General features: G+C 40.6%; 1 protein-coding gene across 1 annotated transcript; it reads right to left on the reverse strand.

Annotated features, from left to right (window-relative positions):
• Positions 1-10,994: 10,994 nt before the first annotated feature.
• Positions 10,995-23,552, reverse strand: IYD (iodotyrosine deiodinase). Its single transcript, XM_005425640.2, has 5 exons — positions 23,314-23,552; positions 16,826-17,020; positions 14,606-14,765; positions 13,245-13,401; positions 10,995-11,550 (listed from the first exon to the last, which is right to left on the reverse strand). The coding sequence occupies exons 1-5, from the start codon at positions 23,492-23,494 to the stop codon at positions 11,368-11,370; spliced, it is 876 nt and encodes a 291-aa protein (XP_005425697.1). The 5' UTR covers positions 23,495-23,552; the 3' UTR covers positions 10,995-11,367.
• Between the last annotated feature and the right edge of the window lie 275 nt (positions 23,553-23,827).

The following is a 23,827-nucleotide window of genomic DNA, read 5'->3' on the forward strand; positions in this document are numbered from 1 at the left end:
TAGACACATCAGCAACACTGTGTGCAGGAAAAGAGTGGTGAGAGCAGGCTGGAACCATTTTGCCCTGGGATGATAAACAACCCTCAGAGGCTATCCAGGGGATTAACAGAAAGAAATCAGCATAAGAGAAGCTAATAGGGTAAAAGCAGCGACAGCAAATAACAATTCCATCACGAACTGCTACCACTTCAGCTCTCCCAAGTGCAGCTTTTCCCTCCTCCATGTTCCCCCCCCCACCATGCACACACTTTTTATTTCACATCAGGATGCAGGTGTGATGGAAAGTGCTGCAGGAGAATCCTGCTCTGCTTCTTGCAATTGTTTAATCTCTTTGACAAGCCCTCCCCTTAGGCTCACCCCCACTAAAAATAATCAACGCCTCAGTCTTGCATAGTTTATCTTTAAAGACTGTGGGATCAGTGCTTTATTTCCTCCTTCAGCCACACACACTTTTCTTTCTTCAAGTGGAAGAACTTGTTCCTTCTGCCTTGCACCACCACAGGCTTTGCTAGATGCCCAACACGCAGCACATGCAAGCTCAGCAAGAGCCATGGGCTAGTCTGGGTGAGGTGGTGGTCAGCCCTGCAGTCCTCAGCATCGCTCTGATTTCTGCTCCTTAATTTTAACCACATCAGGCACAACCACACCACCCAAGGCAGGCTTGCTCCTCAGCTCCAGGTGCAGCCAGTAAGTGGATGTATGCAGGGAGGCTGCCAAGGGCATGTACAGCTAATAATTTCCTATTGCTGTAATTGATGAAAACACCAAAGAATAGTTGGTAAGATTGCTGTGGAATTGTATGTCTCAAGCCATGCAGTTCTGCAAAGCAGAAACCACTCTCTACCACGTATGCCATGAATTCATAAGACTCTCTCATTGTTTAGTTCTTAGTGCTCCCTCTGCTTCAATTTTTCCCTTTAGCAACTCTTTCAAGGTAAAAACTAAAGGTATCTTGTCAAAGTCAGTTTCTCCATCAACTGCTCTGCATTGCCTCTAGTGAAAAAGAGCAAAGCAGTGTACATTAGGTTATACAGCAAGGAATCACTAAATAATTGCAGAAATTTCACTCATATCTATATTGACATTATACAAACAACATAGTAAGGAGGCTTTTATTACATTTGTATGGATCTATCTTTAAAAAATCCAACACTATATATTCTATCTAGTACCTTGCCTTTGTAAGAAATCTTCTTCTTCTTTGTGAGTACAGGAGGCAGAATATAGATGGAAACCCCTGCCTGAGAATACTTTCTATTTTCAAGTAGACACCTGGAATCCTCCTCAGAAGTAACTGAAATGCTGAAAGCAGCCTCCAAGACAAATTTTAAATTCAAGCATAAAATCTTTCTTCCTCAAGTACACAAATCTCATTGCTGACAGCCTGTCCAATGTTAAAACATTTCTGCAGTGTTTATCTATACTTTCTTAGTCTTCTACTTTCCTGGTACCCTTTTAGCAACCATGACTATTACAGGAAGAGTACATTCATGATTAATGATCAAGTACGGATAAGGTTTAGTCACAGATAAGCCAAATATGAAATCTGGAAAACTGATGTAAGCAGCAAATTTGAGATTATCAGACCAAGATTATCATGGGCTGCTCTAGTAATTTTCTCCCTTCATTTCCTTTGTAGATTATCAACACAAATCTCACCATTCAGGCACTGACAGAAAAAGTATGGAAAGTGATTTATCCAGTGTCACATGGACACTGTTCCAGCCTTGTATCTTAGCTACCTGACTGAATCTTCCATGAGGAGAATGTTCCTTCACTTGATGTTGGCATCTGACTGCTTCACTACTTGGCCACCAAAGTAACTCCTCCACACCTGCAGGCAAGTCCAAGCCTACCTTCCCCCAGTACACAATTTTTGTTGTAACACAGCAGATCTAGCCTGAACACAGCCTCACAGACATGCCTTCAAACCTGTGTTCCACTCCCAGACCTTTCTGCCCTTCTAAGCTCCCATTAGGCTTCTAAGGTCACCATACATTCTTGTGTTACATAATTCCCTCATGACTTATCCATATCTGAAGGGAAAGAAAGAAGGAACTATCTATCTCATTTTTCTCTCAGTCAATTAGCAGAAACTAAAAATCTACACTCTTTACTTAGAGGCCAACCATGCCTTGTGTTTCTCATGAGCAAGTAAGAGCCTTTGAGCAGACTGGAGCTGGACCTGTTTCTCAAGAGACAAGTGTCTGCGTGTCATGCCTTAGCTGTGGCCAGCCAGGATTGCAGAGGTCTGGAGAAGAGTGTGAAAACCAACAGGGGAGGAAGGGAAACACATGGGGAATTAAATCAATGAAAGGAAACGGCTGAAAATTAGTGACCATCTGCTTATTTGAAGACACCTCTGAACTTGACAGTCTGCTTAATGACTAGTGGGAAGCTTTACATCTGTATCACTGCAAAGCATATGGCAATATGTGTCTGGGTAACTAGATAAAACTGGGTCCCTTCTACAGCAAAGAAAAGCCCCACCTATACAAGCCTAGCAGAGCTTGGATGAAGTGAATGAACCCTTTGCATTTACAGTCAACTCTTAAGCTATTGAAGTGCACGACAAATTCTTTGTGAGCAGTTCTTTTTTGATCAGAGATAAACCTCCAGCTTTTATCTCTCAGATGCATTTTTCTAGATCTGTGATTTGGGTAACAGAGTGTGGTTAAAGGTAGCTGGAGTAAGGGGATTTAAGGAGTCATTTCCAGGCAAAGGTGCTCTCTTCCTAAATGGTATTTTCCTGCCATCTAGTGGTACAAAGGCAATGGTAGCAGATGTAATTGAGCACTTCATGTGTTTTCTTGCCAATTAGGAGCAGCTAGGGATGAAAAAAAAGATTGTATCCACAAAAGGTTAGGGGGAAGCTCCTTCCATATGAACAGACTTTCTCTGAGAAACTAAACAATGGAATCACATTTATGTATCCAGCCCTTAGAGAGCAGAACAGGGGTGCCAGGTTAGTTATGCAGTTCATAAACAAACTGAAAAAAATATTATTTAAAACATAATTTCATCATTTACTTTTTTCTTACAAAAGGCATTTTAATTCTGGACAGGGATACTGGCCTTCAGGCAACAGTGGCTCCTATTACATCAGTTAAGTCTGCATAATTCATGCAGCAAATAGTATTTCCCCACTTAGCTGCTCACAGAAGGACTCTGCTCTCCTGGATCTAAGGGACAGGAAGGAAACATTTTCCTCCCACAGTACAGGTCTTCTGCATGATTGGGCAGGTGAAAATACACAGTCCTTCACTCAAGAGGGAGTCTCATGCTCTGAGGGAACACCCCTGAGACAGGAGACATTTATACAGAGGATCCATCACCATCCATAGCTACTCTCCATGCAGATTTTCAGAAATCAGTCACCTTTATCTGCCCTGAACCACCACTGATGCGCAAAAACCACAAAGTAGGAACCCAAAGACAGCTGACATCAGTACAGAGTTAAAGGCAAGTTAATTCTGAGGCAATTTCTGATTCAGACCTGGTTGCAATCTTCTGTATTCAATTCCTGCAGGTGAAAGTGTAGTCTCCTACAAAACAGCGTGAATTAGTTAGCAGTCAAGCTGCATTGCTCTGTATTCTGGGTCTACCCAAATGTATAACACGGCAGTCTCATATGGAATGAGCACTGTGCTGGCTAATTACAGCATCAATTACAAACTGTTTTCAGCTGCTAATCAAATGATCCACAGAATATCAATTACATGCTAAAGAAATTCTCTACTAATCCCAAATAATTACATTCTTGAACTTTGCAATTTGTTAATCAACAATTTACTAAATTAAATGGGAAGGTAATATTCACAGACAGTGTTTATTCACTTTGATTTGCAGGAAAGGAGGTGCCTGCCAGATTTCTGCTGGCAGTTAAAATAGACAACAGTTGACAGGAGTTTGCTCTAACCTTTGTTTATTACCTCATTCATACTTGTGTTTTGTCATCTAATTATTAACAGATAGTACAACAAATCCAGCTAAAAGGAAGGCAAACTTTGGAGTCAGAAGCACTTTTTGCTACACATCTAATGGAGTTCAGGTACTATATCCACATAGATAAAAAAATCACGGTAAAAATAAGTGCAGAAAGATGGATATCTTGCTATTGACCTGTGCTTGCTATTTTCCTGACTTTTCTGCCAGCTCAACACACTTTGCATAGTACTCATGCTTGTTCTACTAAAGAAAAGGAACACCATGCTTAAAGCTCAAAAAGTACCTATAGAAAAAATATACTGTGAGGTGACAGATGTGAAATGAAGGACAGAAAAGAAATTGAGGTCAAAACCATAAGAATAAACAAGAAGCAGATATTATTTTGCTGCTGTTCATTCATCGTGAATGCACTCAAATTGTGAGGTATACCAGGTATCAGGGAGAAGCAATAGTTAGAGGTTACCCTCTATAAAAACATTCCTATCTTCTGCTAAAAACTAAGACACTTTTTAAGAATTCTTCTGACCTTAGTGCTTTTTTCTAAGATTTATTCCTGGGAGAGTGGCAAAACTGCAGCCAGTTAGGAAGCACCAATCTGTATCACATGAGGCAAGAACAGTTCTGCTGTGCCCCAGTCCTTATCTATGCTATATATTTATACATACACCTCTTATACACAGGCATTAATAAGTGCTTGCACAGCCACAGCTAGTGTCACAAAAAAAAGTCTCCCTGTCAGGTATCATCCATCCACCACTTCTGATTTATGATGCTATCATAGCAAACAGAGACATTTGAGGCACATTGTATTTAAGGTTTGTGTGTCACGTTTGTCTCTCAGATCTCACTGAGCCACTGAAATGAGCCACCATGCCCTGTTCAGTGCATAATATATCCTTACTGAAACACAGTCTAGAATCCTACACAGAGATGATCAGTTGCTGCCTTGACATCCTGGCTAGTAGAGAGTTTGGAAATACAATTTCTCATTTCAAGGGCAGTCTGAGATACAGTTCAGCATGAAACAGATCCTAAATCTCTTTCAAGTGATTATACTTGCATATGCTGCTTTGGTCTCCAAAGCAGTGAAAGAAAATAATCACAATTCTTTTCATGCTTCTTGAAAGTTAATCAAAATGAGTCAGTATTTTCAGTGGCTTTTGATTTCTAAATAGATAATTTATTTATAAATATTTCAAGTATTCATTTTGAAGTTTTTCTTCCCTTTTCAGGACCAGCTGCTACTAAAGTTAATTGATAATTCACCCTAGTTAAAAGTTGAGGATGCTCTTACTTTATACCATTTTGCAAAACTGTAAAATATGTGATCACTTAACATTTAAATTTATAAAGCTAATGTCCATCACCTTGTTTATTGATTACGCCACCTTTTTGCTTTGACCAATATTTATATTTTACTGAACTTAAAATTATTCTTCTCCTATCAGGTGCCCCATCTCCATTTTCCAGCAAAAAGGGAAAGGGAGACCAATATTAAAGAATGAGCTGCTGTATTGTGTTAAGTCTAAAAAGTACCCCGAGAAATAGAAGGCCCTGTACCAAAGAGGAGTGCTGTCCTTCTTGACAGCAGCTAAGTCATTGCTCATTAGTAGCTGTTAACACATAATTCCAAGAATGACACAGATTTTTCACGGGTCACTTAGTCTCCTGAAATTTAGTCAGAACTAAATTTAATGCATACCAGTTCACAAGCAGGAACAAACTGAATGGCCAGTGTAGGAAAACTCTTTTTCTCCTCAGCTCTTTGACTCCTTTGTGTGGGCACTTAGCATTGCCTAGTAGCTGTGGCTTGTCTTGCTCTGTTTCTTTTTTCTTCATTCATAAACCACAAAGAACAAGTTTACTGGTACACTAGTACTGAAAGCAAACTAAGATCTTCAGACTGAAAAAGGGGTGACTTATATCACATCTCATATTTATTTGCCCCAGGAAGGCAAAGCCAGCAGGTTGTTGTTAACCCTTCCACTTGGTAATGCTACTTGCATAGAGAGATCTTTCACAGCAAGCTGCTAGGGAATATATTTCTCTTTACCCAAGAGTGGTACCCTTGGCATTAGTCCCACAGAGAACTGGCTGTGACAGCCTTCTGCAAGCTGAATGAATAATTGCTATCCTATGAGTGAGCTAAAGGAATAGTTTGAAGATGTTAAAAGCCTTCTGACATTTGGACCATTTGCACTACAAAAACAATGACACAAAAGCTTCATTAAAATCCAGTGCATAATCTACAGCCCCATGTCCCTACTGCATATACAACTGAAAAATGGAAGGCAGCCTGTTAAAGCAGTTCCTCTCTTTGAAGCTTATCTGTGCCTTTTGTGGGTCTCCACAGCTGTGCTTTTGTCTATCTGATTCCCAATATCCACACTTTGAACCTGGTATTTGCAGGAGGTGCTCCTCAGAATAAACTTCACCCATGCTGTCACATTGTAGGGCAAAACTGTTGGACTCTGGTCTCACCCTTTCAAGCTGAGTCACTTGTGATCTCAGCTACAACATCCTGCCCTCAAGTAATAGACAAGAACTTACCCTCAGGCACAGGACAGCTCCTCATAAAAAATCCCAAGAGTTCTCCTAAAAATCCTTCAAACACCTCATCTCTCAAATGTATGTCTCAAAAAACTTGTCAACTGATGCCCTGGGGTCATGGTTATTATCCATCTTGCCGATCAGCACTGTTTTCCCATGTCTTACACTGTGTTACCTGGCTCTTGGAATGTCTTTGTTGTTTATATCAGAACTAGTTCAACTCAGTTCCAATCTTGTAGCTAAGTTAATACGCATACACAACCTGGAACATGATGTGTATTTAACTGGTAACTTGCTGCTGCACTGATTCAAGCTTCAGTGACTCTTCCATCTTAAATTTGAATGGAACTGTTGCCCAGCTCTCATGCAATTAAGTGTTCTCATTATTTACATTCCATAAGCACAGGAGAGTTCTGTCTATATGTGCAAAGGCTTGGCTCTCACAGATGCTTGATATAGGTAATGTTAGCCAAAAAAATAATTAAGTTCCTTGAGATTTCTAAGTACAGTGGCTGTTCTGCTTTGACTAAGCTCAGGTGGGTGCAAATCTTCAAAAACAACAGAGTAGCCCAACCTCTTCCTAATGATCTCCATGGAGGTCTCATCAGTGACACGATGCCAAGGCTGAGCCCTTCCGGAAACAAAAACTTCTTAGGACTTGCATGTGCTGGCAGAATTAGCATTTGTGGTTTTATTTCTTTCAAGTCTTTTGCTGGGAGCAGTTTATTAGTGCTGTGGATTCATGTTTTGTCAGTACCTGGCATTCAAGTGTAGCTGATCCTACCTTGGAGTGCAAGCTGGATTATTTCTCAATATTGATTTTTCATGGGCCCATGACATCTATGTAGCAATTAAAGAAATAAATCAATCAGATGCTGATGGCACATCTACCTGCTTAAATGTCTTTGAAGTGCTGCAGCTTAATCAGAGCAAAACCACAACCTGAGGTAGGGCCTTGTGTGCTTTTGTTCATCTGGGGTTCACGGCACCAAGTTGATACTTCCTCACACTCGGAAGTTGCTTTACTTTTATTGCACTAGTGTGAATTTGCATTGTAAGAAATGCTCAAACCCACAGCTAAAAAATTATAGCCTGTTACATCCCTGTAGACCAGCTCAGACACAGTAACTGTGCCTGGGAACAATTATTTCTGTCAAATTCAAGATAACAGCACTTTGTTTTGGACTACTTGTAAAGAAGCTAAATACTGGCAACCTGCTATTTCCATCAAGCAGAGAGCACTTAGATGATTACTACAGCCCAGCTAATTTAGGGGAATCTTGAACTTGGTCACATAGCTATGGAGGAGATGGGCACATAGACCAGTGGAACAGAGTCCTCAGCTCAAAAACTTTCTGCAGCATCATTTGGGTTCTGGCTCACCTGTCTTGAAAAGAAGACCGTGGAGTGGAGAAGGTAGTGCTGCTCCAGAAGCAATGCTTCCCTGCCTCATGGCATGGCCAGCTGGATTGCTAATGAACCCAAGTTGCAATATCCTCCAGCTCCCTGTTCAAGGGCAGACTGAAACCAGCACCAGCTCAGTCAGCCTTGCAGTGGGAGGAAATGGGCAGGTGGCCGTAGTTCCAACAAATGTGATACTTATTCCTTTAATTATCTGGATTGTCATGCAACCCACCGTGTTGCACCTGATTTCAAGAGCAAAATGCAACCCACCGTGTTGCACCTGATTTCGGGCAAATTTCAGACAGTGAGAGTCCTTGAATACACACAAATTTGTCCACGCAGTTCAAGGAGGGAAAATCCCAGAAATGGAGAGAGCCAGCTGCTGTCTGCAGCTACCTGATGGAAAGGTAACAGGAAAGATGAAATCAGACTTCTCTTGGAGATGAGCGGCCCCAGGTCAACAGTCAATGGACTCTAGTGAAAACATGGGAAAATCCATTTAGTTAGCAGAAAAAACATTTTTTACCTTGAAATTGAGCAAATGTCAACCAGGTATCCCTAGTTAAATGTAAAACAATTTAAATGCTAACCTTTGTTTTATTCAACAGTGTATTGCATGGAAAGGCAAAATTTATTATTATTTAATTGTATTTTAAGTAAAGACAGTGCACTCATTAGAGAACAGTGGCACTTCCAAGTAGACTTGTCACAACAGGAGTACTAACGTGATTTACAAGGGACTCTGCAGTATCAGCAGCAGTAGTAATACTACTGAAATATTTCCATTTGAATAAGCATTTTTAAGGGAGGGGAAAAAAAGAAAAAAAGAAGAAAAAAGAAGCTTATTTTACTTACATTTCATGATTCCAGAAATGCTTTTTGGATAAGAGTCTTTCCCATCTAGTAGGTGTGAGGGCTTGATTTTTCAAGCTACTATGTGTATCTTAGTGTCCAGAATGAGCATATAGAGGAAAAACCAACTATTAATCTTCTTTGGTGTGAAAAGGTATATTGGTAAATACCAATGCTTGTTAATGTGACAATTTTTTGTGTGTTTTTTAAACTGCCTTGGTTCTTTGGGTTTTCGTTATGAAACCACACTAGAAATAGCCTTATATATGCAAGCTCCTGCTGTTTGAAACAATTAATTTAGTAAAGTTTCTCTGAGTGTCATCTATTTTGCAGACTGAGACCAGGCAGAAGCAATTTATTTCTGTAGCTGAGAGTTTATTTCTGTAGGAAAGATTGCAACATGGCAGAGAATCATCAACAGTCTCTGTTGATGTGAACTCTGAATTAAAACACAGTAGTACCAGCAGGTACAAACTGCTTGTGAAGGGACACGATGGTACAGAAAACTGGCAATACTGACTTTAATATGTATTCCTGATAGCTGGGCACCTGCAGGTGATCAGCCTTGGCTTCTTGGCTTGGTTCAGCTCATCCATACCTCCCTTACTAGTTTTTAGACCTTGATAGTGTGTAGATCCAGGATTTACTTTTTTTTTTTTTTGCCTTTTTAGATTTAGTTTGACTGTAGCTATAAGAGCTGATCTCAGACTAGGCCTGCACAAGAAACTTCCTGCCATAGCTGTACCATTGAGAACATGAAACGGGCTAGTACAACAGATGAAGACATTGCCATATCTGCTAAATACCAGCAAAATGGTCTGTCAAAGAAGAAAACAGCTTTTCCCACTAGCTGACAGAGGCACTGACATGGCCAAAATCTGTACCTCTGCAAAACTTTATCCCCTCCACTTGCTCAGCTGACAAGTGATGGTAAATGGGATTTGACTTGTAGAATCATAGAATGGTTTGAATTGGAAGGAAACTTAAAGATCCTGTACTTTCAGTCCCCCTGCTAAGCCTTCCACTAGACCAGGTTAGACTTCAGATAAGGAGGGAGTTAACTCAGAACACAGAATATCCTGAGTTAGAAGGCACCCCCAAGCATCACTGAGTCCAGCTTCTGGGCCTGCACAGCACCACCCCCAAGAGTCACACCGAGTGTCCAAGAGCACTGTCCAAATGCTTCTTGAGCTCTGTCAGGCTTGGTGCTGTGACCACTGCCCTGGGGAGTCTGTTCCACTGCCCAAACACCCTTTGGATGAAGAACCCCTTTCTAATACCAACCTAAACCTCCCTGACACAACTTCAGGCCATTCCCTCAGGTCCTTCCTTCACCATCTTTGTTCCTACTCCTTTGGACACTCTCTAATAACTTTATGTCTTGTACTGTGATACCCAAAACTGCCCCCAGCACTGGAGGTGATGCCCCAGCCCAGAGCAGAGCAGGACAATCCCCTCCCTTGCCTGGCTGGCTGTGCTGTGCCTGATGCCCCTCAGGACAGGGTTGGCTCTCCTGGCTGCCAGGGCACTGCTGACTCCTGTTCAAATTGCCACTGACCAGGACCCCCAGGTCCCTTTGCATGGCACTGCTCTCCAGCATCTCACCCCTCAAGGGCGGCTGAAGCCAATTTGGCTGAACGTGCCTGACGCTGGATGCAGCAGAGATGAGGGTGGGGAGGTGTTTCCCAGGAAGGAGAGCCCCGCAGGAAGGACGCGTCTCTTGCAGCCTTTCCCCTCTCGCTGCTGGTGGAGCCGCGGCCCCACGAGGGGCTCTGCCCGCCTGGGCACAGGCAGTGCCAGCCCTTCCAGCGCGCCGCTCCCAAATCCCGGATTGGGACTGACGTGCAAGCACTTCCCACGCGTCAGGGTGTCTAAAACAGTTTCAGTTTCAGGATGTTAAACTGGTATAGTTATTGGTACGAACAGGATAACCAGAATAGTAGTTCCCTCCAGGGCGCGACTGATAGCTACCACATGATCTAACTGTGCCGGGAACACGCACAAATAAATGGTAACAAGCGAATTATTTGTATGCCTTGTTCCTACTAAATTTCCCCCAACATGAGACACTCGTAGCCACAATAGTGTAAGAAAGCCTGGTACAGTGAAAGTTTTTTAGATCAATCAAGTAGAAAATCTTCCCATATAGGAGAAAAATACCATCTTTCTACACACAGTAAACACAGTAAAGGGGAAAGGGCATTTAAACAGCACGCACTGACCAAGATAGGACAGCTCAGTTTGACCTCTTTGTATCTTTTAATACAACCTTCATTAAAATTCTTAAAATAACTGTGTAATGGCAATCACAAAAGTATAAAGAAAATATAGATTCCAGCTCAAGAAGAGATTCCTCCCCAAAATACATGAGAAAAATCAAGTGATGAGAACATTTAAATGCCATTGTACATATTCCCTGGAACAACACCCTGGTCAGATAGGTAACAGCAGCTGTCCAAGGCACAGTGCTTGACTGCTCACTGCTCTAAGTAGATTACAAGCACTAAAAGAAACAGAGGTGTAAACAGCCAGAGCATATGGGGACGATGCACAGAAACGGCAGTGACAACTACAGCTGTCAGCAGGGTTGCCCTCCTTCCCCTGGCTCTGGGCTCACATCACCACCATGATGTCTTCCAGCGGCTTCCGTGTCAGCGCAGGCACAGTGGCGTCCTTCTTGGGATAGCCAACAGGGAGCAGCAACAGGAGCTTCTCGTTCGCTGGCCGCTGGAGCAGCACCCGCAGCTGCGGGCCGCAGTTCAGCGGCGTGGAGGTCACGGTGTACAGACCTGCGTTCTGCAGCAAGACAGACAGCAACAGAGAGACAGAGGTCTGTGCTCTTTGTTTGTAGTGGTTGTTCCCACCACACCTGTACACATCCTTCTGTCAGCTAGTCCAGAAATGCTGCTTTGTTAGACCTGCTGCAGCCTTTGGAGCACCTGATTTACTAACAGCCTCAGTAGCACCACGAGGGATGCTCTGCTTACAGAGAAGTGGAGCATTCTCCATCACAGCAGCAGCACAGTCTGCGTGCCATGTCTGTGTGCTGTAGAGCCAGAGCCTGCCTGCTGTGCCAGTGTGACGGGGAATCCATGGCCACAGGAAAGTTGAGAGGCAGATGTGGGGACATGATTGGAAAGTCATCCCATGGTGCTGACGGTTGGACTAGATGGTCTTGAGACATCCATTCCAAACCAAACTATTCCATGATTCTACAATCTGGCTCATACAGAGAATTATTTCAGTTCTTGCCTCCATACAGCTGGCAGGAAGCTGCCTTACAGCCTTGTGAACACTTGAGCTCCTCCTCAAGAGCTGTACCTCGCAGGGAGAGGGGACACAGGCTCTGCCTCAGAAGTTGTCACAGGAGTCTGTTGGCGTCTCTCACAGTGGCCATTGTTATGGATTACATCAGAATCCCAAAATAAGTCTATGTATCACTCTTCCTCTCATTCAAAACCTCACAAAAACCCTAAAAACTCCAGGCAAACAATAAAGAGCTGACATCATCCAAGGTGTGATCACACACAGCTGAATCACTTCCTGAGAGCTGCACATGTGGATTTCAGTCTCTCTGTCTACTCAATGCAAGCATTTTGGGAGGCTCTGAGACACAAGTCAGCCAGGGAGAGGTGCCCAGGAAATACACCTGTCATGTTTATTAATCTCTACGATCTCCTCAAGAGGAGAAGAGCTATCAGTGATGGTGCTGAATGGTGCCTGAGGAGCAGCAATGCACGACAGAAAGTGTCATTTGAAACAGAATGGAGGACAAGTGGCAGTGCCTGGTAGGAAGTTGGCCTAATATAAGAGGAGGCACCTTGCTGTTATCTTGCTGACAGGCCAGGTTAACTATGAGAATAGCTTCTCTATTTAACACTTGTGTGAGTACATCAGGTACAAGAAGCAGAACTGAGCACTGAGAAACCGCTGAGAAAATCTAACTGGCTGGTGTCAAACATGCTGAGCTTTAGAGATCAGTGCACTTTCAGAAATGCTTCAGAAAGACTGATTGAAATAGTACAGCATGTTCTGTGGAATATGTCCCTGATCTTTTTTTTTTTCAGCATTGTATACTAAAAGTGGTTTGGTGTCAAGCTGTTTTATAGGGATTACTGAAAAGAAGGGGCCAGTGTGGCACCACACAGTCGTGCTTGGGTAGTCTGAAGAGCCTGTCAGCCCTGTTAGCATAAGGCAGAAACCACAGGAGCTGAAGCCTGTGCCGAGAAAAGAGTGACAGCTCTGGAAGCTACATTATATTTTTCTTCGTGTTAACCAGTACTGAGGATAGGAATCACCTTCTCAGATGTAGACCTGTGTAGAATAAAGTTAAAACCCAAACTAAGACATATTGCCAGGAATTGGAGTAATCCAGGAGACTAAAAATGTTAAAATCTTAACTGGGTTCCACCCTCATTTGGGCAGAACAGTCTTGGTAGGTAATCCAAATTAATATATGGACTCACAGTATGTTGGTTCTGTCAACGTACCTGCAGTGCAGCAAGCAGGATACCACAGGCAATGGAAACGCTGATTTCATTGTAGTAGTGGGTCTTCTTTTTGCCATTTGGAAGCCACCCATATACCTGCTTGAAAATGAGGATCAGATATGGAGCAGTGTCCAAGTACTCTTTGATCCAATTTGTTCTGCAAAAGAAGGTTTAAGCCATTTATTTTGCAACCTTTACACTTTCCTGTAAGTTACATTTACTGTCTGCAAAGGAGCACTATAGGTACATGACAAAGCAGCAGACTAAACCTTAGAACATTTACTGCAAAGGATTATCAGCTTAAATAGAAACATTTCAGAAAGAAAAAAAGCTGGAAGAGAGTTCTCAATTTTAACAGATTTGGCTGAGGGGTTATTGTGCTCATTCTGAAGAGTGGAATTACATACAAATAATAACAGATAGCTCTTGACCTCTTATCTATGAACTGACCTCATGAGCATTTGCCTTTGTGATTATTTAATTCCTGGAATTTTGCAGATTTGCCTGTTTCCAGCAGTACCAACTTTTTTGTCATTGCAGGAAAGCCTGCTGTCAGAAAAATGCAAAACTTTTTTGTCTAAGGTCTAAACCTAAATATATTCCAATGGCAAAAATTGTTATTCTGTTCCTGGGTATTTCATCCCTGTTACAATTCATTTGGTTCCCAATTTCTTAAATGACAATCATGATACAGGATTTAGACAAGAAAATGAGTGTTTTCTACTGTTGTCACTCAAAACATAAGAACCTCTGGCATTTAGTTGTTTGCATAGCACATAAATTTGCATAGCACCTAAGCACCCAAACAATAGCAACATAATCTAGCAAGTAGGGCAACTCAACCCTACAAATCTTTGTGCACGTGCTCCATTTGACAAGCCAGGACTCAGTAGACATCTTCCCATTGTGTGAAGTTAAGCAAGTCAGTGAGACTTGGGAGGGCATTTGGAACAATTAAATATTGCATAATTCAGCACTTGGATAGAGACAGGCCTTGGGGCCTTCCTCAGTTGGTAGCAAACCTTCCAGTGACTTTGGGAGCTTGACTGTTTGGCAAATAACAGAAAAAATCTGGGACAAGAGTTTCAGCCGCAGAGGTTACATAGGAGAAAATAATGATGGAGCCAAGTGCTTGGAAAACTTTCAAAATAGAGAGCATGTAATCCCTTTTACTGGAAGCAATTTTATGAACCAGCCACCAAGGCACAGTTCTACATATATTTATAAGTTTTTGTTTCCAAACATAGATTTTATAAAAACATTAAAAGTGAGAGGAAGGAAGAAACAGAAAATTATAGAAGTCTTTCCTACACTGAAACAACAGCTATCTTCACACCCCTTAGGTAATTGACTTTTCATACCTCAATCTTTTCAGGTCATTAACCCATCTGTCTCCCATCCTTTTTTTGTAGTTGATTTCCTCTTCTTCTTCTACAATTTCACGAATCTTACGTTTTAAATATGGATCTTGCACGACCACAAAGGTCCAGGGCTCAGTGTGTGCTCCACTAGGTGAAGTACCTTCATACAAAAACAGGGAAAAGTAAAAACCAGTGAGAGATATCAGCTCTTCCTTGTGAGCTTTTAGGCTGATCAAATGAGCAATGGGAAAGCAAGTGGATGAGATGGGAAGAAAAGGACTATGTTCTGGCAGACAATCCTCTTCATTTCTTTCTCAAAGAATGTGAAATCCTATTGAAGAACAGAGGTTAGTCCTTTCATACTGTCATCTTACAGGAATACAGTGTGTTAAGGATTTGTAAAAAATTCCTTTTTTGGAGGTTCTTATGATGAGGCAGTAATATGGTGTGATATATATGAATGCAGTAATGGTATTACAAAGTGTTGTACCAAAAGCAGAGCTCTGTCTGAATACACAGCCAACTCTGACACGTGGTTTTAGCTAAAGGGTGAAAACAATGGCTTTCAGGAAAACAAGGCTGAGTGACTACCGGCAGGAACCTGTTGCTGACTGACAAAGATAAGGAACTGTACAGCACAGACATCTGCCATAGAGAGTACAGGTTTGAGTTTGTTGTCCCAAAGACAGCTGGTGTTCATAGGTGTGGACATATACATGATATCTATTATATGTTTTTAAAATATAATTATATATATATATTAAATCTGTACTTGCTCACCTACCAACACCACTGGAGAAATATTTTAACTGCCTAGAGGTTAAAAGCCAAAAGCTGAAGAATATATATCTGCACAGGTTCACAGATATATAAAGAAGACTGTTTAGATCTCTCTGGTCCCTCATACACATTTAAAAATATTTGAAGAACTTGAATGCATACAATACTAAGGACTGGGTTTATTTTAAGAAACACTTAATAAGCAGCTTGAACTCTCTTGATATATGAAAATGTTTTTTTTATTGTGAACCTTGCCTTTCCTCAGGTTTGGGTAAAAACTGATGGCATTCATGCTTCCTTTTGTTTTCCTTTTCTCTACACAGCCCAAAGCTTTCAGGGTTACTAAGTACTTCATCTGCACGCCAGGCTTGTTTGCTTTGCTGCATTTGCCAAAACATGCTCAGTGTTTTAATGATGCCTAGTTAATTAGAGGGAGATGGAGACTCTTTACAGTGCACTAACAAAGCTGCTTACAGTTCTTAAAGGGAAAATAATGTACCTCAAATGTGGAGATTCTTTAGATTATTAACCCTCCTAAAGGCTACTGAACTTTTCTCTAAGGCAGCTTGGGAATATTTTCTATAGTAGCAGCAGCTGGCTCATAGAATAAGAGAAATCATGAGGGTCAAAACCACTTCTGGCTGAAGTCGATGTTACTAAGGCAGAGATGAGATTAGGCCAGGACATGACAGTAATGATTTGAAACACATGAATGCTCAACAACAACAACAAATGTAATCCGTTTCTGACATTCAGTCAAATAACCTCTTTGGGGTCCTCAGCATAACACTCCAATCGTATGCAACAGGGGTCTGGCACCACTGTTGGAAGGACTGGAAAAGGTGTTTTGTTCTAGACTGAAATTCTTTCCCTTTATTAGGCACCAACTATTTATGCCAACATATATTCAATATGTATGAAATATTTTGCATGGCTGAGACAATTTAATTTATTTGTTTGTGGGGGGACCCCAAAATGCAAAACCCACAAATGATAAATATTATCATCATAATGCATTAAATTTTAGAGCATGTGAAGTACATATGGCTTGACATTTTTGAGAAAACACTTCAATATTTCTATTTGAAAGATGTCTCGAAAAACCACACATAAATTTAATTTTAAATAACATGTTTTAAAAGTTGACAATTAAGTTATTTGTTTCATGCTGTTGAAATGCTTTCTTCCCTTATGGGTGAACTGCAAATACAGTGAAATTGGGAGTACTCCAAACAAGTCTCCAACATACAGTTGTTCAAGCTGAGTAATTTCCAATCAATCAATGGGTGCTAATTCATTCCAGCTACAGGTGAATCTAGGAAAACCATACGCAAAATTCCAGTTCTCTTGGCTTTTCCACACCACCTTTTCACAGTTACACAGTTGAACAGCAACGCTGATCCTTTTTTTTCCCCAGCCCTTGAACCACTCAGTACCTACCTGCTGTTCTGATGACATTATCAATGACCTCCCTGGGGACTGGCTCATCACTGAGAAACCTGACAGATCGTCTCTTATTTAGAAGCTCATAGAATGCCTGTGACCTCTTAATCATTTCAGCCTCAGAGTAGCGCTCGCCAGTGAAGGGGACATGGGCAACATTTTCTTCAAGTCCTTGCCACTCTTCCTCACCCTCTGCAAGAAAATACAAGTGGTTAGGGATTTTTTTTTTTTTTGCTGGAGAATGCTGTTGATATCCTTGGCACTCACACTGTAAGGCACCTTGTCCTGCACTGGCATACACTGCACTTCTACACCGCTGGTAAGGCAAAGTCTAAGGTTCCAGTTGACACAACTCATTGATGCCCAGCTCCAGCTACTGAATAAAAGCCTTGTTTAAATACCAATAGGCAGGAGGGTCCTGGCCTGCTCTAGAAAGTGTGATCCACAAAGAAGTTATTGCCTTCTCCACTTAAGCCTGCAAGCCTGCCTGCAAAAATGGGTTACAAGCTGAAAGAGCACTGAAAAAGTGGACAGGCTTCCAGCCCAATTTTCTCAGCAAGTAAATGTGAACATGTGTGTTCCTTCTTGAGTTGTTTAATAAGGAAAAAAAATCAATTAAATTATTGAAGTTAAGGAGAGAGCTTAACTACCAATATGTGTAAAATCTCCTCTGAGGAGCTGAATGTCAGCTTCTTCCATGTTCATGTTTCATAGCAGAAACATTGCAAGCTTTGGCTCTGCAGAAATGTGACTTTGTGGTTAAGCTCTTTGGTTTCCCGATACTTTCAGCATAAGAGGAAATGGATGTCAGGCATCTATATTTAGGATAACAACATATCAAAAGTAGGATATTGTGTTTCTTGGCTTTAATTTAAAAACTCAAAATGATTCTCCATTTCAATGAAAGCTGTCTGTTTATATCACAAAATGAATCTCCTGTTGTCTCTGAGGCCTCTTTCTCCCCCATATTTCTAGAATCAGCATGGACAGCATTTTTTGCAGCTATGATGTGGAAGTTAAAGCCATTTCAATGCTACATTTTGACTAGTCAATAGTATTGAGCAATCTGCTACAGAGACCTGAGTCAGGAAAAAATATTCCAGTTCTTTTTCTGTTGCTATTAGGCTATCATTCCCAAATCATAGCAATCTCCAGCACAAATTCAAACAGCAATTACTTCTGTGTTTTAGTAGTATGCAGTTGCCTTAGAGACCAGGCTGGTTTTTTGTTCATTTTAAAAGCAGTGAAATATTTGTGTGGCTCAGTCTGTGCAAAGGGGCAAAATAAATCCAGTTTTATAAGTTGAATCTAAACTGAATGGTTCTGGTCCCCAAACCACCATCATTTCATTTTGTGTACAAAGAATTCACCCTGAGAATTTGTTTGGTTTAGCATTTCATGCCTATGTTAAGCACTCTTGGTCATAGCCTGCAAGGAGCTGGCTCCAGGTTAATGGAAAGCAGTGAGCCCTGGTAAAAATTATTTTAGTGATCATATTGTGCATGCTCAAGAAGTAAAAAGGTGCCTCTTGGTAATGTTCCCTTTGTGATTTACACTTGGAAAAATAGTGAGTGCTTTCTTGTTTTGGGTTGTTGGGGGGGGGTTTCCTGTGTAAGTAGAAGAGAAGTGAAGCTGCTGTTTGGTCAAGACATCTCAATTTAATAATAAGGTGAAAAAAGAAATGTACTTTCAAAGATTTTGAACATGAGACAAAGGTGAGAGGGCTAATGAGAATGGAAAACCTCAATACACTCAACATGGGAATACTGGCTGAAGCAGGAAAACCTAGAAGTGCAGGAACTGACACACAAAACCAATACTCTCTTGGCAAATTTATTTTCTTAAAATAAATTAATCTCTTACATATTCTCTTCCATCATGTGTCTACCATTCTTTCTTAGCAGTTAACATTATCCATATGCTAACTTTAAATCATTATCAGCACCATCTGTTTAGTGCATGCACTCTATATCTCTAATTGCTGTGTTTAGACACTCTCCTGTTTGTACAGTCACGTTACACAATACCACAAGTGTCTTGTTTAATCTCTTTGTATTCCATCTGTTTGTACAGTCACATTACACAAGTATTGTGTCTTGTTTAATCTCTTTGTATTCCACCACTTGATGGACAGCAGACATCCTCCTAGCAAGACTTTTACCTTGTTAACCACATTCTCAAGATTGCCATCTACAGTAGTCATCAAGCTTCCTGCTTCTTTAAGTCTGGAATGGTTTTGGCTCAGAGCTAGCAAGTCTTTCACCTTGTTAGCCACATTCTCAAGATTGCCATCAATTCCATCAATTGCCATTTACAGTAGTCATCAAGCTTCCTGCTTTTTTAAGTCTGGAATGGTTTTGGCTCAGATATCCCAAATGGAATCTCATTTCAAAAGTACATTTTTCTATCTCTATCAGAAATTCCTTTCTGGAAAGATTTTAGGATGATAACAATGTTCTTCCCAGCAGTCCATATGGGAGGTTATAATCAGCCTGCAAATCATGTAATAAATTTTAACTCAGTTTGAAGCATGAGTTCTTAATTAAAAACTCATACTGAGAACAGTAAGTTGTCATTTCACTTCTGCTGGCCACTTATTTTACCTACACTGACACTTCTCTGTGTTGCTGGCTTCCAGTTGTATGTCACTAAGACATTTCACTTTTACTCTCCTTGGTTCTACACAAAGACCACCAGATAATATTAACAATTGATCCTGAGACTGATCCTTGAGAAACCCCAGTCTACTGCATTTGCTTTCCAAACAAGTTTCTTCTCTAGATAATTTCTTCCTGAGCATACAATGCCTCTCCAACTCTCTTTTCCAGTGTAAAGACATGATGCATAGGAAAAAAATTCAATGTGTGTAAAGAAAGTTTTCACATCTTTAGTCTTAAATGCTGGGTAACTGATCCTGTGGGTTCTTTATCTGATTAATGGCAGACTGCTGCAAAATGGGCCACTACAGGAATCCCAGTAGTGAATCCAGCCCCGAACTGAGTGTGACTAATAGGGAACTAAAAGAGATGGATTACCCTACTAGTGGGTTATAAATAGTGCTTAGCAGGCTGATCCTGGAAACCTCAAGAGAGGGTCAGGGATCTTAAGAAAAAGAAGTACCAAGTTGGAGAGTCACAGACCCTGGAAGAAACAACACAGCATCAAAACATTGAGAAAATTACCTCAACTGGAATGCAGTTGCAGAAGGTTTCTTATGATCTTAAGAGATAGACTGGCTGTTATATAAAGAGAAAACCTAGTATAAGGTTATAAGTATAACCTAGAAAGGTGAGAGGTAATCTGATTGCTATCCATAAACCTCAGGAGAGTATATGCCAGGGCTGGAAGAGAATCCTTTGAAATCAAGAGGATGGAACAGATTAAATAGGTATACAGTAGTATTAAATAAGTTTGGGCAGGCAGAAAGGTAGAGGAGGGCTTTTAACCTATACTAAGAAATTCTGGACCAGCCTTTCAGCAAGGTTAAAGAAAAGGGGTCACAAAAGTCCAGTTTTCATGTTCATTCAGCTGATGACAAAGGCTGGATGTATTTGCAGCAGCAGGAAGATACACACAGTAATGCACTGTGTCCATCTAAGTCCTGTGTTCCTAAATTATACAAAATATGAGCTGTCATTGTAAAGGAGGTTTAAATTGCTACTGCCTCATCCATGTCAGTAGTAGTATTATTAAGATATGGGAAGTTTATGAAACTGGGGAGAGGAGAATGCTTTTAAGTGGGACAGATCTATTACAAGGAGTATCACAAGCAACTAACAGTGGATTTTTGTGAGGAATGGAATATTTGGGACTTTGTGTGTTGTTTTGCAGTCCTTAGTAGAGTGTATCATCAGTGTCCTTACCAATCCACAGCATAACAATCTCTCATTCTGGATCTTAATATAAACAAAGAAAAAGGTTAATAATATAAATGAAGAAAAAGGTTATGGGGTAGATGGGCATGCAAAAAAATCTGAAGTAATGCCAGTTAAAGCATTAAACAAATGGACTGAGTGCTTTGCACTTAACAAAAGAACTGGGTTTCTGGCTGCTACGAGAAACATCCATCTCTTTAGCTGTGGAAAACACAACACAGACAAACTCAGGAGCACTTGGCCCTCACCATTCCACCCTTCACTGCCAATAAGTGACCCTACTGAGTCTGCCCAAGCAGTTCAGCTCCTTACACTGAATGCTCTGCTGCTCAAAGGCATGTCCTTCTCATGGGAAACATCCCTGAGGGTTCCACTGCAGGGAAGGCTCATAGGGCTACAAGTGAGGTCAGTGCTTTTCTGTTTTTCTAGCTGAGAGACCTTGCTTTGGTCAGGGACATGAATTAAAAGGCTTGGTCTTCAGCTGCGCCTTCCTATTCAGGGGGCTGCTGAAAATTCAGCTTGTTCATATGGGGCAGCCCTAGATTCTAGCTTTAGAACAGGCCTTCATGTTACCTAACTCAAATTCTCTTCAGAGGAACTTAATCTTTAAGCACAAGCCAGCCAGAGATGTTTAAGTAGAACTGAGCTTTTCTGATAAAGTAAGATACGTTAAAAAAATAACAGAATTTACACAGCAGGTAAAGTACTCTTTAGTATTAAAAAAAATCTCTTTTACATCCACGTTTCCATTTCAGCACCTAGTGCAGTCAGTGAAAATTTTAACACTGACAACAAGGTTAACATGGTTTTGATCCATAATGAAGGCTCTAGCAAAGTAGCAGATCTTTACTAACTCTTTTTCTTCTCCTTGCTACTCTTCTCATTTAGGCTGGGCCAATGAAAAATTTCCCTATGAATGATGAAATTATTTTAATATTTCTAGAGATAAAAAACACGACTATTTTACAAAGAAATTGGTTTGAATCACATACCACTAAGGGAAAGGTCATTATTTGTTGCTAAAATAAAAATAGCAAGAAAATTTAATATTGGATGACATGGTATATTGAAAAAAGTTTTATTTAAAAGTAAATAAAGCTTAGTAAGTAAATAAAACTTAGTAACAGTACCAACATGTTTACCTGTCAAAAATTTTTTGCAAGCAATTTTTTTTGCAACAAAAACTAGTACAGTTTTGAATTTAGAGCCTGAATAACAGGGAAACACATACAAGACTAAAATTTTATATATGGAGATATGGCTGTGAGGCTCATTGATAAGAGATAATAGGTTTGTTTATGCAAAGGATCTAAATTTTTTAACTGAAACAGCTATAGTCCAAGATGGTAATTCATAGATTATCATTTGAACTACCCACAGGAATTGTAATTTGCAGCAATTTAACTGAAGTAGTAAGTCATTAGTGACAAAGAAATTATGGAATAATTTTATACAGAATCTATTTTGCATTGAACAAAGGAAGATACAACAGATGAACTGATTTGTAAAGAAATTTTCTATATTTGGAATATAGTCAACAGGGTTTAAACCTTTCTTGGTATCAACTCTTTTCAGAAACCGATAAACAACACTAGCTCAAAGTACACTGAACACTGAGACTAGAGCTATGATAGTTCTTAGAAATAGGTCTATATGCAGAAGGACAATGTAAGTTTTAAGATTCCTAGAAGCAGACTGAGGGAGTGCTATTATGGGTGAAAAAATAACCCAGACAGACCCTCAACAAGTCTTTGAAACCAGCTTGAGGGAGAAAAAAGAAAAAAAAAAAAGACCTGCATTAACTACAACTTTAAAAAAAAACTGATAGGAACAGAACTCAGTAGATTTTTATTTTACAAAGAAATAAAGTGAGTTTATGGAGGATAGTTAGGAAGGAAAAGGAAGGGTACATTTTGAGCTTAGACTTTTCTCCAAGCTGTGAATCAGAAAAAGCTAAGGAAAACAAAGGGCATCCTGTATGGGTTCAAATATGCAGCTGAGTGACCAGATTATCACCACCAACACATCTTGTTCTTAAATATTTGATCAACACAGCTCACAACAAAGCTGTCATTGACATTCTCAGAAGCTACAAGTGGAGGACCTTTGTAAAAACAGTAGTAAACCCATTTCCAACTTTTTAGCTGTGCTGAGAACAAACATGTATCACTGAGTGATAAAGTGAGTTGACTTGCAGATAGAAACATCTGCTCAGGTCTTCCCTTTGCTCACACTAATATGGCCTGGGAAGAGACTGTGGGGAATTCAGCAGGATCTCCTCTCTTTCCTTACACTGTCCATAGAGTCCCTCGTATGTCTGAGATCTGCTGTACAGAGGAACAGTCACGAGTCTCTGAGAATATATTTTATATATATATTTTTTGCACTCTGATTTGTGGGGTCTGGAGGGAATAGAAATTTACACCAAGAGTGACACAACATGATGAGGACTGCCTCCCTGGCTGGGAGCTGACAAGCTCAGGGCACAGCAGCAGTGCTGCACTGAGCATTGCTGCCACTGTGGAGAAGTCCAGAAGACTGCACCTCCTTCATTCATATCAGCAGATAAAATTCAAACAACAAAAGTGTTTGGGATAAGATTTTTCTTACCTTCTTCTTCTAAGGGATGGTCAGTGCCATCTTTTAAATCTTCATCCACCCATGGGCGAGATGGATGCTTGCTTTTAGTGTCACGTTTTTCCTTCTCTCCGTTCGTCTTCTTCATTATCACCCCAATCAAAACACATATAATGGCTATAAATACTGGTGTGAGGGAAGAAAAGAGAGCCATGACTATGGAAATGTGGAGCCTTTCTTCCACGTTCAGTAGTTTCTCATGAAAAGGAGAGGCTGAAGAGGGAAGAGCAGCAAAGCAGTAAGCAAAAAGGGGTGGACTCAAAGTTCAGTCCTCTACCCTATCTTGCTTCTACTTTTCAGACACCGCCCCCACAATCTCATCTGTGATGGGCTCCTGCTGTTAATAAATAGCTCCTGCAGTTAAAAAACCTCCAGACCCAGGTTTATATATTTTCTGAGAAGAAACATCTTACAAACAGCAAGTAGAGGCACTGACCATACATATAAATGCTGTCGAGTGCAAAATAAATTTTAAAACCCCAAGGTC

Source organism: Geospiza fortis, unplaced genomic scaffold, assembly GCF_000277835.1.
Source record: "Geospiza fortis unplaced genomic scaffold, GeoFor_1.0 scaffold217, whole genome shotgun sequence".
Taxonomy (NCBI): domain Eukaryota; kingdom Metazoa; phylum Chordata; class Aves; order Passeriformes; family Thraupidae; genus Geospiza; species Geospiza fortis.